We start from the raw sequence: 17,591 nt of genomic DNA on the forward strand, positions 1-17,591 counted from the left end.
TCTATTTGCAATAGCCAGGACATGGAAGCAGCCTTTGTGTCCATCGACAGATGAATGGATGGAGAGGATGTGGCACATGTATACAATGGAATATTACTCAGCCATAAAAAGAAATGAAATTGAGTTATTTGTAGTGAGGTGGATGGACCTAGAGTCTGTCATACAGAGTGAAGTAAGTCAGAAAGAGAAAAACAAATACCGTGTGCTAACACATATATATATGGAATCTAAAAAAAAAAAAAAAAATGGTACTGATGAAACTAGTTGCAGGGCAGGAATAAAGAGGTAGACATAGAGAATGGACTTGAGGACACAGGGTGGGAGGGGGAAGCTGTGGCGAAATGAGAGTAGCATCGACATATATACACTACCGAATGTAAAATAGTTAGCTAGTGGGAAGCAGCAGCATAGCACAGGGAGATCAGCTCGGTGCTTTGCAACGACCTAGATGGGTGGGATAGGGAGGACGGGAGGGAGGCTCAAGAGGGAGGGGATATGGGGGCATGTGTATGCATATGGCTGATTCACTTTGGTGTACAACAGAAACTAACACAGTATTGTGAAGCAATTATACTCCAATAAAGATAAAAAACAAACAAACAAACAACTAAGAGGGCAAAGAAGAGTCATGATTAGGACACTTTGGAGGTGCCCAGGTCTACCACCTGAGGACTCTTCCAGAGAACACTGTGAATGTCTATAAAGACTTACCCAATCTTGTGGTCTAGTGTAAGGTACTCATTATCTAAAATCTTTCCATTTTGGGCCCACTGTAGTTCAGCATTTATACCTCTCCAAGGTATGGTAGACACGTGCATATATCTACTATAGCAGTAGACTACAGTACATGTTTTTCTATAATATATACATATATGGAAGGTTTAAAAAGGTTTATATATTTCTTTAATTTATTTTCCTTAAGGGAAAACAATAGGTCTTCTAATTCTTTATAAAATACTCTACACAAAATACAGTAAAGAATAGGACACAGAAAGAAATCGGTACCTTTTCAATGTAATGACTTTCTTAAATCTTTACAGTAAGTTTAGGATTAACAGTTACACTAAGTTTCCTCAATTCAACAAATATTTATTTTGTGCCAGCATTGGTGGGTGGCTCAGTAACTACTTGCTGACTCAGCGTCATTTATTTGATGCTATAGGAGATACTCAAAGAAATGTAAGACATAATTCTTGTTTCAGAACACTTTTAATCTAGGTAAGAAACAAGATGTAAATACAGTAAGTCCCCTACATACGAACGAGTTCCATTCCGAGAGTGCGTTCGTAAGTCCAATTTGTCCGTAAGAGCAACAAAGTTAGCCTAGCTACCCAACTAATACAATCAGCTATATTGTTCCGAACTGTAATAGGTTTATAATACTTTTCATACAAATAATACATAAAAAACAAACATAAAAAATAAAGAAAACATTTTTAATCTTAACAGTACAGCACCTTGAAAAGTACAGTAGTACAGTACAACAGCTGGCATACAGGGTCTGGCATCGAGTGAACAGGCAAGAAGAGTTACTGACTGGAGGAGGGAGAGGAGGTGGGAGATGGTAGAGCTGAAGGATCATCAGCAATAGGAGACGGAGGGCAAGGTGCAATTTCACTCACGCCTGACATTGATGGCACAGGTTCTGGTTCCTTGCTGGATTCAATTCTATCTACCCTCTTGAAAAAAGGATCCAGTGATGTCTGGGTAGTAGCTCTTTTTTTCTCATCGAAGATGACACGGTAGCACTGGATTGCATTCTGAACGGCTGCTGTAACCTTCGTGTACCATTCTATGTTTGGGTCCTGTGCCTCAAAAACTAACAGTGCCTCCTCAAATAAAGAAAATCCTATTGCCATTTTCTATGTCGTCAATCTCTTCGGTTTTTCAGTTATTTCTTCTTCCTCTTGTCTCTCTTCGTCCTTTCCCTGGGCCTCCAATTCCATCAGGTCTTCATTAGAAAGCTCCTCTTGTTGCACAGCAAGGAGTTCAATGAAGTTGTCCTTTTGCAGATCTAGCTTGAAATAAAGATACTGTACTACTGTACTCTATACAGTACTGTAGAGTAAAGTACACAAAAGCACAACCACTTGTAGAGGATGCATGCATGTGACAATGTATGCCAGACACGTGAACTAACTTACTTGATTGGACATGCAAAGGCACGTTCGCATCTTTGAAAGTTCTCAACTTGAAGGTTCATATGTAGGGGATTTACTGTATATGTGAGATGTAATAAAATGTATGGCTTTAGAATCAGACAGCTAGAGGTGAAACCCTAGCACTGCCATTTACTAGCTATACGATCTTCAGCAAGTTATTTAAGTGGTCTAAGACTCATTTTTCTCCTCTGTAAAATGATGATAATTATAAATTCTATTTCATAGGGTGGTTATAAAGACTACCTAATACAAGGCAACACCTATAAAGTGCTTACCACAGTGCTGGACATAAAATAAGCATTCAATCAATGTAAATTATCATCAACATAATATTAAGTAGTTATTAACACAATAATAGTTAAACAAAGTAGGCAGTTTTGAAGTGGGAAGAACTAACCTGGGCTACAGTTACAAGTTTCATGTAATAACAGAATACAGAAATTTTTCTGCTCTATTTGTTAAATAAAAATCTGACTAAAATATTTGGAATGTTTGCTAAAATAAGTAAAATGACATGAGCAAATTCCATGTGTGATCTGTAGAGCTCACTTGTCCACACTTCTATTAGTAATGAGTATGGATTTTTTTTTTCAGTTCCAATTACTTAACAATAAATATTTCTACTTCACTTTTGCTTTCTTTACTTATCCATCGTGGTTTTTGCCAATGAAAAATGCAACAGAATAGGCTAAGTCCACTTTATTCTTCTGACTTATGTTAGGAAACACTTCTTCCCCACTCCAGACGTGCCCTTCCACATGAAAAGAGCTCCCTCACTGTAACGTTCTTGGCCTCTCTCCAGGGCTTTGCTCATTACACCACAGAAGAGGTTTAGTGCCTTCTCCAACTTTTAAATTTTGGAAGAACAAGCGGAACACACTCACCAATGCTATTTAACTAGAAGGTTAAGTCTATTTAAGCCTGGAGTTCAGTTAAACAGCTTATTTTGTTCTTGCACTAAGCTATGTCCTCCTACCCAGTCTTTACCACAAATAAAAGTATGATTTTGATCCCCCATTTGCCTTTATGTTTTATTTTATTTTCTCAATTTGTTCAGAACCCAAGTGAGGAAAAAGGTACTATTATTGGGCTCCTTCAAATATCTCAACAAGTTATTAAAAATATTCAAAATAAAATATTTATTTAACATCTATTATGTAGGATATCAAAGATATGACATGAATGAAATACTGTCCCTGCCAGCAAGTAAAAAGGCACTCTGTCTTATAGAACAATTTTCAGGAATGCATTATGCCACAAAAATAGCAATCATCAGTAATATCTCCTCAGATGAGAATCTAATATTTGGAATTATACACAGCAGATGCTTTTATTCTGCCCATATCAGAGACAAAGACACTGAAGTTACAAACTTTAACAGGCAGAGAGATAAATCACCATGTCCATATTAGTTTAATCAACCCGTAGTATTTCTATTACATTTGGGGAAATTTAAAACCTTACTTGTCATGATAAATGTCTTTTCCTTTGGTGACTAGAACCAAAGGCATGATCACAATCAACTTTAGTTAATAGATGGCATTTTATATGTGATGTTATTTAAGAGGTCAAAAACCAACTCAGAAAATAGCAATAACCAAAGAAGCAAATACTAATTTTAAAAACGTGTGTCTAAGCACAAATCCACAAGCATTCATCTGAGCTCTTTGTTTTAGAGACAATTCTGGTAAACTGGGTTATCTCATTTTCCAGTTAACAGCAGATTAGAAGGAGCAAATTGGAAATGGGAGTGTGAGAAACTAGAGAATGCTAGAGACACATTGATAGCAGGAAAAAAAAAAGAAAAAAAGAGTTAAGAACTCTGTTAGATTATAAACTCCATGAAGGCAGAAATTGTGTTCATTGTTCTATGCTATATTCCCAGTGCGTGGCATAGTGCTAGAAATAAATAACTGATGAATAATGGAACAGTAAATAAACTACAAAAGCTAACATTTGGGATCTATATTTTTTGTAATGACAAATAGTTCTGTACACTTCAGCAGACTCTGAGAACAAATCCAGATAAATAACAACATTAATGTTCTTAATAATGACACCAATTTTTTTAAAAAAGTTAATTGAGTTTAAAATGATCAGTTTACAAAGACAGAAGGATAATATCCAAAATGGCAACAATAAAAAGAATATTGGTAAGCTTAAATTATCTGAAATATTAACTTATGAGAAATATCATATTTCCTAATTACACTGGATAAATGAATTAGTATAAAAATTTTGGCAATAAAAAAACCCCACCTATTAATTCTCAGGCAAGACTGTAATTTTTAATAGTATTAACTTACTTGAAATGCCATATAAATACTAATGAGAAATAATAACAATGAGTACACATAGCAATACTATATTCGTTACTTACAAAGCAAATACAGCTAAACATAAGAGTATCTCAAAATAGGGAGGAAAAACTCACACACTCAGTTCACTATACACAGCATTCTGAAGTTTCTTCTCCCAACCTATTTAAAAAAAGGAATAAAATATACAAACATATTAGTTTTAAAAATAAACATACATTATAATTAAATTTATCTCACAAAAACTTTAACATCACATTCATTTGTGCAAGAACTTTATCAACCTCCAGTTGCTGTGTAAAGTGTTATACTAAGGAATTATTTCTTTTTGTGTGTGTGTGGCCCTTTTATTTTTTATTGAAGTAGAGTTGATGTACAATATTATGTAAGTTACAAGTGTACAATATAGTGATTCACAATTTTTAAAGGTTATACTCTATTTATAGTTATTCTACAATAGGTCTGGCCCAGGCTCTTATGGAGTCACTGCTTTGCCCTGGGTCCCCATGTATGTGACACCTTGTGTGCACCCCCTAAGAGTGGAGTCTCTGTTTCTCCCAGTCCTGTGGAGCTCCTGCACAAAATCCCTGCTGCCCTTCAAATCCAAATGCTCTGTGGACTCCTCCTCCTGATGCCATACCCCCGGGCTGGGGAGCCTGATGTGGGGGCAGAACTCTCAGTCCTGTGGGAGAACTTTTGTGATATAATTATTTTCCAGTTTCTGGTCACCCACCAGGAATTATTTCTTATATATTTACCAATATCCCTTGGCTAACACTAAGTAGCAAAGTCATCAACATGATTTATTATTATAAAACTATGGCACCATTTTCTTAAGATGAGAAGAATATTTCCTTCTTCCACTGTTAAGGTACTCAATGAATGCCAAAATCTTTGGCTATCGCACTACCAGAGCTGTGAGAAATGTGCCAAGGAAAGGGCAAGAAACAGCCAGGCATTGACAAAGATTACAAGTAATTCGTGACAATTAACTAGTCATTAAACTCCTAAACAAGAGAAGTAGATTATTATGAGGCACCATCAGTCAGATCGGTTCGCTTGGCTGCTAACTACTTGAACTTACATGGGCAAGTAAACCACTTAATATCTCCGTTCCCATGTGCAAGGGCTGCTCAACAGCTTGCTCTAAAAAAGTTGGGATTTTCTTCTGTTTTCTTTGAAAGGGTAGAAAAGAGGAGAGAAAAGAAACATAGGAGAGAAAAGAAGCAGAGAAGGAAAAAAGCCACAAATGAAAGGTAAAAGACAAGTTACTTAACTAGGGAGATTCTTAATACATTCGGGATGTATTTTGACCAGGAAGGTAAACAGTATTTAAAACTGATTAATGTAAAGCAGTCATTCCCACAGTGTTCCTGAATTTTTGCAGCATTTCTGCAGACATATCTGAAAGTTCTAATTCTCCCCAAATAGAAACCTATCCAGCCACTGTTTCACAATTTTGGATGAGTAATTGGCTGTGGATACAGTATTCCCTCAAAATAAAGCATTTCCTTATTTTGCCTTAAAGAATCAGAGAAGGAAAAAAAAGCAACTTACAAACCTGATATTTTAAAGAATTCCTTAATATCTTCTTTTAGTGATTCAAGTTTAATCTCAGGTCGCTGAAGACTGGCCTAATTTTAGAAAGAAGAAGAACAAGAAGAAAGGAAAAGACAGAGGTCAAAAGTAAGTCATTTGGGATGATATTTAATGCTAATGAAAGTTTTAAAAAGGAATGTCCAAGCACAGGGAGGTCAGCTCGGTGCTTTGTGACCACCTAGAGGGGTGGGATGGGGAGGGTGGGAGAGAGGGAGATGCAAGAGGGAAGAGATATGGGAACATATGTATATGCATAACTGATTCACTTTGTTATAAAGCAGAAACTAACACACCATTGTAAAGCAATTATACTTCAATAAAGATGTTTAAAAAAAACAAAACAAAACAAAAACAAAAAAACAAACAAAAAAAAAGGGATGTCCAAATGTGCACACTATTTAAAAAATCCCCTCTGAGGTCAGAGCATCTGAGTATCTGGAATAGCTCATAAGAGAGAAGACTTTTTCACCCACTCTTGAAATAGAGGACCTGTGATAATATACTATAGTCTACTTAAAATATTGAATCTTGCAGCTTATGAATAGTTAACATCTTCACCTAAACATTTTACTTTTATGAACATTTAACATCTATTTTTCTAATAGGAAAAATACTCAGATTTTATAAATTCATTCTCTTAATATTATACTTAGCATATATAGCACCTACATTCACCTAATAACCAAAAGCTCTGTTGCGTCCATATAACTGGAGCTTTGAACAGTGTCATCTTTGGATCGCTGCTCTGTAAACCTGCATTTGTTGTACATATTGATGGAAAATACATAAAACTACTCACTCACAAATGCTTATTAGTGTCTCTTTCATCTTCAATTGCATGATTTCTATTCTACTGGGTTTTCACACTGTAATTTTTATGAAAAATACTAATTTCTCCAACTTATAATGGCTTCAGTTACCTTCGAAGTGTTCCTCTTTCATCACCTAGCTCTCTCTATCAAATTCTAGAAGCATATTTTTTAAGAAGGCATTTCTATTAGGGTATCTCATAAGCATTTTAAATCTAAGAAATCAAAAACTGATCTTATTTTCCACTTACTACCTTTCTCCTCTTCTATTTTTAATCCTCATCCATGAAATTACCATTCACCAAATCTTCCAACTCAGAAACTTTATTCTCAATTCTACTCTAACTCTTCTACGATTCAACCCCTTTCTGGGAAGATGGCATTGGTGGCAGTGAGGTTTTTTTTTTAATCTTCCTGATCGCCACATAGAAACAGACCAAGCAACTAGACAGCAAAACCAAAATTCCACGGAAAACATTTACAACCAAACTTGGTGATAAGATATTCCTCACAAACCTAAAATATAAGCAGTTGTGGACAAACCAACAGCCACATGACCTGTATGGTATTAGCATCTACACAGGAAAAAGCAGAGGGGTATCTGATAGATATGAAAAGAGGAGAACCCCAAAATAGCCAGCAAGTATTCACTGGAACATATGATGAGCTAATTTTAGAACAGGAGCTGACAATGGGAGGGGTTTTGTCTAATCCAATATAGCAGATGAGGTCTGAAGACACTGGTGCAGCCTAGCACCTATGAATTCTTGAAACTGACCGGCCAGGGCTCCCTTTCTCCCTTTCTGAGGAGAAAAACTTGATAGAGTAATAAAAATTGAGGATGACAGGGAACCAACTTATTACCTTGAAAGCTGATAAATAAATGAAAAGGCATTTATCTAGCCTGCCTTTCCTACAGGAACTGTACCACTTGGTAACCAAATAATAGATAAGGAGAAATGTCTCTTTATAAAAATATTCCAGCTAATAACTAAAACATATATAATTAGAATATCACCGTTTTGCAATCCCTAATCAATTCTAGGCATTGAGCAGAAACAGCTATTAACTTTGCAAAAAGACAACCAGCAATTATGTGCTTCTCAATGAAAGAAGACTCCAGTGCCAATAGTCGTGGTCATTGAGATGGCACCTGAGCCTGATCAAAGCCTCTGGGTCCAACTGTCAACTTACAAGTCATACAAGCTGCACCGTGAGTGTGTAATCAGAAAAATCCAGGTTGTGAGAAATCCTAAAGGCCAAATGGCCCAGTTCTTCAGCTGATCAATTGTAAGGGGGGAAAAGAGAGGAAGGAGAGAAAACCTGTAGATTTTAAAAGACTTAAAAGGTATATCAAAGAATCTTTTTTTTAGTTGATAAGACTCAGAGCATCCAGGGATATACATTTGGTTAATGAAACTATCAAGAAATGCAGGAAAGTGATTACCATAAAAATCAGGTCCTCTGGGAGGGAGGGACTTGTGATTGGGGTGAGACAAATGGAGAGGTTTCTGGTGTGGCTGGCAACGTTTCACTTTTTTACCAGGGTGGTTGTTTAAGGTCGTTCATCTTATAATAATTCATTACATTATAGATTTGTTTTGTGTAGCTTCTGTTTGTGTTTTACTTTACAACAAACAGGGCAAAAAAAGAAAAAAGAAAAATACATCCCCGCAATGTATTCCTTCTCTCCATTCTAAAGTCCCACTTTATTAAGGCAACCTGATTTTTTTGTTTATAGGTCAAGGAGGAAGAAACATGGCCAGCTCCCCATCTGGTATGTGTACTTTCTTCTTTTTTTTTTTAATTGGAGTATAGTTGATTTACAATGTTGTGTTAGTTTCAGGTGTACAACAAAGTGAATCAGTTATACATATACATATCTCCATTCTTTTTTAGATTCTTTTCCCACATCGGCCATTACAGAGTCTTGAGTAGAGTTCCCTGTGCTATATAGTACGTCCTTATTAGTTATCTGTTTTTTATATATAGTAGTGCTGCCACCTTATTTAAATTGCAACTACCCCCCACCTGGCATTTTCACACCCCCTTACTCTACTTTTTCTTCTTTCTTAGCATTTATGCCTCTTAATATACTGTATGATTTATTTACTATGTTTATTGGTATACTATCTCCCTACACTAGAAGTGGTAAGCTCGACCAGGACAGATATCTTTTTTTGTGGTTCTCCTTTGTATCCTAAGTGCCTAGAATAGTTATTTTCACATAGTAGATGCTCAATAAATGTTTATTGAATAAATGAACCAATTTCTCCCTTTTCCAGTCCATATTCCAGCATTTTCTTCCTAAAACGTAAGTCTTTCTCGGCTGTGGATCTCCACAGCATATATAAGAAGTCTAAACTTTTCAACAGGACACACTGGGACCTTCACAATGTAGACCAACTTGTCTCTCCAAATTCATCAGCTGCTGCTCCACCAAGCCAACAACATCCTCTCTTTTCTCACACCTCCTCCCTGACACCCTACACTCTAGCCACAGTGAGCTATAATCACTGATACCCCAAATGTCAAATACTTTAAGGGTTCCAGGCTTGTAAGGGTTCCAGGCTTTTGTTCATATTGTTTCCTCAGATAGAAGAGCTCCCTCAACACCTTGGCAAATACCTACTAGCTTCCACTTCCAGACATCCCTCAAATATCACCTCCTTTCCCAACTACCCCACCTGCTACCTGCAAAGATAGTACATGCTATTCCTCTGTGAGAGCACTTACCCAATTACACTGTAATTTTCAGCTCACCTATTTCTCTTTTTAACTCTTAAATTCAAAGGCAAGACCATGTCTTCATTTCTGCATCCCAAGTGTTACTTGGCATTAACTGTTGCTTGACAAAATTGTATTGACCAAACCATGCTCTATCCTCTTCAACTAATTTCCCCTCAAATAAACAAGGAACTTTATAAAACTTATGTTTAACTGAAGAGACTGGTTTCCAGTCTGTAATTCCTAGGATTTTAAAAGGTGCAAAACCCTTCTTATTATTCAAGAGTATCAAGGCAAAAGGAAATAGGTTTTCTTTTTACTAAGTCTGTATTTGGAAATGACTCAGAAGTAGCAAAATTTAAAGAATTTCAAGAGAAAAAAATGATTATTCCTCCTAAGCATTTTCAATACTTCAAGTTGCTAGATCTCCTAGATATGCTTTTTTTTAATATAAATTTATTTATTTATTTATTTATTTATTGGCTGTGTTGGGTCTTCGTTGCTGCGCACGGGCTTTCTCTAGTTGTGGCGAGCAGGGGTTACTCTTCGTTGCGGTGCGCGGGCTTCTCATTGCAGTGGCTTCTCTTGTTGCAGAGCACGGGCTCTAGGCACACGGGCTTCAGTAGTTGCAGCACGCGGGCTCAGTAGTTGTGGCCCACGGGCTCTAGAGCGCAGGCTCAATAGTTGTGGCACACGGGCTTAGCTGCTCCGTGACATGTGGGATCTTCCCAGACCAGGGCTCAAACCCGTGTCTCCTGCATTGGCAGGCGGATTCTTAACCACTGCGCCACCAGGGAAGTCCTCCTAGATATACTTTTTGATATCAAAGGCAAATCAAAATTCATTAATCATCTAAGCTAATTATAAGAATCTTGAGAAATTTGAGACTCAGAAGCAGAACAGTGACAGGAGGACAACGTGATAAGGCACAGCAATTCTCAAACATGTTTTAGCAGCATAACCCTTTTTTTCAAATGAAATCTGAACCCTATTGGAACCCAATTACATAAAACACATTGAAAGTGATATTACTAGACAATGAAAACAATGAGTCTTTTCTCATTGACTAAGGTATGATTAACATTAAAAAGGTACAGCTTTATTCTGCTATGGTCTCAATACCTAATTTATTTTTGTATTTTATTTTATTTGCTCAATTTAAAAAAAAGATCTTGATTCACAGAGATAGGTGTTTACATTGTTAACAGCCCTCCTGGCAACCTCAGCACACTCCCAAACAAACTGCTGCAGGAGATCAAAAGAGAAGTATGCAGTTGGAATTTTTTATTTTGAAGACAAATCACTGAAAGTATTTATCACAAATACAAAAATCAGAAAAGGGCTTCTGATACTTAGAACTGCTGAAACTATGCATCCCATAGTATTACTACCACGTGACGTGTTCTCACATCAGATGTTGTCCCATATCTCAGCAGTGCACCAGGATGGGGGCTCGCGTTGAGCAGATGCACCTTCACTCGGCCTGGCCCATGCCTGTCACTGTATACCCCCTGCAGTACTACCTCACTTGTACAATGTACCATGAGTGGACATGTACAAGCCCAAATATTTGGAAAGACCAGTGCAGATTTACATCCTTCTTCACCAATGACACATTTCTAAGTGTCCTAACATATGAAGAAATGAAAGAAACAGGGTTTTGGTTTTTCTTCCTCTAGGATCTATGCAGAAACAAGTTAATGTGAAATCACAATAGTGGATTATGGAGTACTTGATATAACAACGCATTTGAAAGAGTGTTGTTTCTTAATATAATGATTAAATTAAGTATTTAAAAAATTTTTTTTTCTTCTTTCTTTTTTTTTTTTTTAAAGTATTTGTTTATTTATTTATTTATGGCTGTGTTGGGCCTTCATTTCTGCGCGAGGGCTTTCTCTAGTTGTGGCAAGCAGGGGCCACTCTTCATCGCAGTGCGTGGGCCTCTCACCATCGTGGCCTCTTTTGTTGCGGAGCACAGGCTCCAGAAGCGCAGGCTCAGCAGTTGTAGCACACGGGCTTAGTTGCTCCGCGGCACGTGGGATCTTCCCGGACCAGGGCTCGAACCCGTGTCCCCTGCACTGGCAGGCGGACTCTCAACCACTGTGCCACCAGGGAAGCCCTAAATTAAGTATTTTTAAGTGAATAGAATGTTTTCAGAATCCTTGGATATAACAGAGCATAGTTCTAAAACCACTTGGGACTAAATGAGAGTGAGATTTGGCATCAGAGGACCTGCAAACATCTCTCGGCCTTATTTGTTACCTTGGTCCAGTCAGTTAACCTCTCTGTCTCAATTTTCTTTTTTATTTAATGAAGAATATAATACCTGAGCTAGGTTATCAGGAGACTCAATCAGAAAATTTGTCAAAGTTATTTTTAGGCTGGGAAGTCCAATATAAGTTAAAATTGTGTTATAAGATGTGCCCAGATGGCAGTGGACTAAATGTAGAAGGTTGGCAGGGAAGGATTGACTGGAGGTAGAGGTTTTTAAAATATCTATAACAAAAGTTAAGCCTTCTTTTAAACAAAATGCCTCTAGCTCACTAAAAGAGCTGGTAAAAAATATGTTCAAAATATAATTAGCAAGAGAGTGTATATAGTACATTCCTAGCCATGGCCCTGCATACAATTTACCAATTCATTTATGTTGATATTTCTGACATCCTCCACCATTCTGCATTCTAAAAACACCTGGCCATCTCCACTCCAACCCCAACCCCACCAGCACACACACATTTGCACACGCACACACATACGTATCCAGTTTCTTTCTACTTCCACCAGAACAGGCTTAGCCCAAAGAATTGCTCACTGGCAATCTTAAATTTCTAAACTTGGTGACTGAAGGAAACTGGAGAAGCAAAGTGGATGAAGTCGTGGTGGGGTCAAAAAAGCCAGGAGATAAACTGAGGCTAAATACTCGTGAAGTGCAAACCAAGGCAGAGGAAGGTTTACAAAAAGGGTTCCAAAAACCCTCTGATTCTCTCTGAAGATGCCCCATCCTCTCCACTTCTCATGATGCCACTGTGCCAATCCTGGGCTTCATCTATCTATGCCCGAAGAATCACAGAATTTCAGGGTTAGAAGGGACTATAGAGTTCTTCTAGGTCGACTAACCATTTAATGACTGACTCTCCTCTCCAAGGGATTTTCTAGCTTAGAAACTCTCTCTTAGAAACTCTAAGCTAACTTTCCCCACCTTTGGTCAATTCCATCTTTGAACTATTCTGCTAGAAAATCCTTTATTATGAACTAAAATTGATTCCCCTTAACATCTGCCACCACCATGTGTGCCCCCCCACGAACCCCAAGGTCACAGAAAATATGCTGAATCACTTTTCTGTGAGAGATCTTCAAATATTCGAATTTAACTACTGTGTCTTCCCTGAAAGCTTCTCAAGGTCACATACATTTCTAGGTTCTCCAAGATCTCTTCATATGAGAGAGTCTCCTTACCACCCTGGCCATTCCTGTCTGAGCAAAGTCCAGTCCAGCTTGTCCTCTACTGTAGTAACTTCCTAACCTACCACTCTACTTCACTCATTCCACTAAACCACTGATTCTCAAACTTTTAAGTCTCAGGACCCTCACTCTTAAAAATTACGGAGGATCTGGGAGGACCTTCAAGATGGCAGAGGAGTAAGACGTGGAGATCACCTTCCTCCCCACAAATACATCAAAAATACACCTACATGTGGAAGAACTCCTAGAGGACACCTACTGAACGCTGGCAGAAGACCTCAGACTTCCCAAAAGGCAAGAAACTCCCCACGTACCTGGCCGTGTGGCTGACACGGTCTTGGTGCTCAGGCCGGGTGTCAGGCCTCAGCCACTGAGGTGGGAGAGCCGAGTTCAGGACACTAGACCACCAGAAACCTCCCAGCCCCACGTAATATCAATCGGCAAGAGCTCTCACAGAGATCTCTGTCTCAACGCTAAGACCCAGCTCCACTCAATGACCACCAAGCTCCAGTGCTGGACACCCCATGCTAAACAACTAGCAAGACAGGAACACAACCCGCCCATAAGCAGAGAGGCTGCCTAAAATCATACTAAGTTCACAGATACCTCAAAACCCATCACCAGATGCACTCCTGTCCACCAGAAAGAAAAGATCCAGCCTTATCCACCAGAACACAAGCACCAGTCCCCTCCACCAGAAAGCCTACACAACCCACTGAAGCAACCTTACCCACTGGGGGAAAACACCAAAAACAACAGGAACTATGAACCTGCAGCCTGCAAAAAGGAGACCCCAAACACAGTAAGTTAAGGAAAATGAGAAGACAGAGAAATACACAGCAGATGAAGGAGCAAGGTAAAAACTTACCAGACCAAACAAATGAAGAGGAAATAGGCAGTCCACCTGAAAAAGAATTCAGAGTAATGATAGTGGAGATGATCCAAAATCTGGGAAATAGAATGGAGAAAATATAAGAAATGTTTAACAAGGACCCAGAAGAACTAAAGAGCAAACAAACAATGATGAACAACACAATAAATGAAATAAAAAATTCTCTAGAAGAAATCAATACCAGAATAACTGAGGCAGAAGAATGGATAAGTGACCTGGAAGATGAAATAGTGGAAATAACTACCACAGAGCACAATAAAGAAAAAAGAATGAAAAGAATTGAGGACAGTCTCAGAGACCTCTGGGACAACATTAAATGCACCAACATTCGAATTATAGGTGTCCAAGAAGAAGAAGAGAAAAAGAAAGGGACTGAGAAAATATTTGAAGAGATTATAGTTGAAAACTTCCTTAATATGGGAAAGGAAATAGTAAGTCAAGGTCAGGAAGCGCAGAGAGTCCCATACATGATAAATCCAAGGAGAAACATGCCAAGACATATTAAACAAACTATCAAAATTAAATACAAAGAAAAAATACTAAAAGCAGCAAGGGAAAAGCAACAAATAGCATACAAGGGAATCCCCATAAGGTTAACAGTTTATCTTTTGGCAGAAACTCAGTAAGCCAGAAGGGAGTGGCAGGACATATTTAAAGTGATGAAAGGTAAAAAACTACAACCAAGATTACTCTACCCAGCAAGGATCTCATTCAGATTCGACAGAAAATTAAAACCTTTACAGACAAGCAAAAGCTAAGACAATTCAGCACCACCAAAACAGCTTTACAATAAATGCTAAAGGAACTTCTCTAGGCAGGAAACACAAGAGAAGGAAAACACCTACAATAACAAACCCAAAACAATTAAGAAAATGGGAATAGGAACATACATATCGATAACTACCTTAAATGTAAATGGATTAAATGCTCCAACCAAAAGACATAGACTGGCTGAATGGATACAAAAACAACACCCGTATATATGCAGTCTACAAGAGACCCACTTCAGACCTAGGGACACATACAGACTGAAAGTGAGGGGATGGAAAAAGATATTCCACACAAAAGGAAATCAAAAGAAAGCTGGAGTAGCAATTCTCATATCAGACAAAATAGACTTTAAAATAAAGACTATGACAAGAGACAAAGAAGGACACTACATAATGATCAAGGGACCAATCCAAGAAGAAGACATAACAATTGTAAATATTTATGCAGCCAAAATAGGAGCACCTCAATATATAAGGCAAATGCTAACAGCCATAAAAGGGGAAATTGACAGTAACACAATCATAGTAGGGGACTTTCACACCCCACTTTCACCAATGGACAGATCATCCAAAATGAAAATAAATAAGGAAACACAAGCTTTACATGACACATTAAACAAGATGGACTTAATTGATATTTATAGGACATTCTATCCAAAAACAACAGAATACACATTCTTCTCAAGTGCTCATGGAACATTCCCCAGGGTAGATCATATCTTGGGTCACAAATCAAGTCTTGGTAAATTTAAGAAAATTGAAATCGTATCAAGTATCCTTTCTGACCACAATGCTACGAGACTAGATACCAATTACAGGAAAAAAAACTGTAAAAAATACAAACACATGGAGGCTAAACAATAAGCTACTAAATAATCAAGAGATCACTGAAGAAATCAAAGAGGAAATCAAAACATACCTAGAAACAAATGACAATGAAAACACGGCGACCCAAAACCCATGGGATGCAGCAAAAACTGTTCTAAGAGGGAAGTTTATAGCAATACAATCCTATCTCAAGAAACAAGAAACATCTCAAACAACCTAAACTTACACCTAAAGCAATCAGAGAAAGAAGAACAAAAAAAACCCCAAAGTTAGCAGAAGGAGAGAAATCATAAAGATCGATCAGAAATCAATGAAAAAGAAATGAACGAAACAATAGCAAAGATCAAAAAACTAAAAGCTGGTTCTTTGAGAAGATAAACAAAATTGATAAACCATTAGCCAGACTCATCAAGAAAAAAAGGGAGAAAACTCAAATCAACAAAATTAGAAATGAAAAATGAGAAGTAACAACTGACACTGCAGAAATACAAAGGATCATGAGAGATTACTACAAGCAACTATATGTCAATAAAATGGGCAACCTGGAAGAAATGGACAAATTCTTAGAAAAGCACAACTTTCTGAGACTGAACCAGCAAGAAATAGAAAATATAAACAGACCAATCAGAAGCACTGGAATTGAAACTGTGATTAAAAATCTTCCAACAGGGGCTTCCCAGGTGGCGCAGTGGTTGAGAATCTGCCTGCCAATGCAGGGGACATGGGTTCGAGCCCTGGTCTGGGAAGATCTCACATGCCATGGAGCAACTGGGCCCGTGAGCCACAACTACTGAGCCTGTGCGTCTGGAGCCTGTGCTCCACAACAAGAGAGGCCGCGATAGTGAGAGGCCCGCGCACCGTGATGAAAAGTGGCCCCCGCTTGCCGCAACTAGAGACAGCCCTCGCACAGAAACGAAGACCCAACACAGCCAAAAATAAATAAATAAATAAATAAATAAATAATTTTATTAAAAAAAAAAAATCTTCCAACAAACAAAAGCCCAGGATCAGACGGATTCACTGGTGAATTCTATCAAACATTTAGAGAAGAGCTAATGCCTATCCTTCTCAAACTCTTCCAAAATATAGCAGAGGGAGGAACATTCCCAAACTCATTCTTTGAGACCATCATCATTCTGATACCAAAACCAGACAAAGATGTTACAAAAAAAGAATACTACAGGCCAATATCACTGATGAACATAGATGTAAAAATCCTCAACAAAATACTAGCAAAAGAATCCAGCAGCACATTAAAAGGATCATACACCATGGTCAAGTGGGGTTTATCCCAGGAATGCAAGGATTCTTCAATTTACTCAAATCAATCAATGTGATACACCATGTTAACAAACTGAAGGGTAAAAACCATATGATCATCTCAATAGGTGCAGAAAAAGCTTTAGAAAAAAATTCAACACCCATTTATGATAAAAACTCTCCAGAAAGTAGGCCTAGAAGGAACTTACCTCAACATAATAAAGGCCATATATGACAAACCCACAGCCAACATTGTTCTCAATGGTGAAAAACTGAAACCATTTCCACTAAGATGAGGAACAAGACAAGGTTGCCCACTCTCACTGCATTTATTCAACATGGTTTTGAAAGTTTTAGCCACAGCAATCAGAGAAAAAAAAAAGAAATAAAAGGAATCCAAATCGGAAAAGAAGAAGTAACACTGTCACTGTTTGCAGATGACACGATACTATACATAGAGAATCCTAAAGATGCTACCAGAAAACTACTAGAGCTAATCAATGAATTTGGTAAAGTAGTAGGATACAAAATTAATGCAGAGAAATCTCTTGCATTCCTGTACACTAATAATGAAAAATCTGAAAGAGAAATTAAGGAAACACTCCCATTTACCATTCCAACAAAAAGAATAAAATACCTAGGAATAAACCTATCTAAAGAGACAAAAGACCTGTATGAAGAAAACTATAACACACTGGTGAAAGAAATTAAAGATGATACAAACAGATGGAGAGATATACCATGTTCTTGGATTGGAAGAATTA

General features: G+C 37.7%; 1 protein-coding gene across 2 annotated transcripts in view; it reads right to left on the reverse strand.

Annotated features, from left to right (window-relative positions):
• TBC1D19 (TBC1 domain family member 19) overlaps positions 1-17,591 on the reverse strand; it is a 160,147-nt gene that overhangs the window by 120,620 nt on the left and 21,936 nt on the right. Inside the window, exons 2-3 of one of the 2 annotated variants that reach the window (XM_068542261.1) lie at positions 6,042-6,114; positions 4,597-4,642 (exon numbers count right to left, since the gene is read on the reverse strand). The exons of the other annotated variant lie outside the window; for it this stretch is intronic. Of the exons in view, the coding sequence (XP_068398362.1) occupies positions 4,597-4,642; positions 6,042-6,114 (119 nt within the window). The remainder of the gene's footprint in view (positions 1-4,596; positions 4,643-6,041; positions 6,115-17,591) is intronic. 2 annotated transcript variants of the gene reach the window in all.

Source organism: Eschrichtius robustus, chromosome 4, assembly GCF_028021215.1.
Source record: "Eschrichtius robustus isolate mEscRob2 chromosome 4, mEscRob2.pri, whole genome shotgun sequence".
In the NCBI taxonomy this organism is placed as follows: Eukaryota; Metazoa; Chordata; class Mammalia; order Artiodactyla; family Eschrichtiidae; genus Eschrichtius; species Eschrichtius robustus.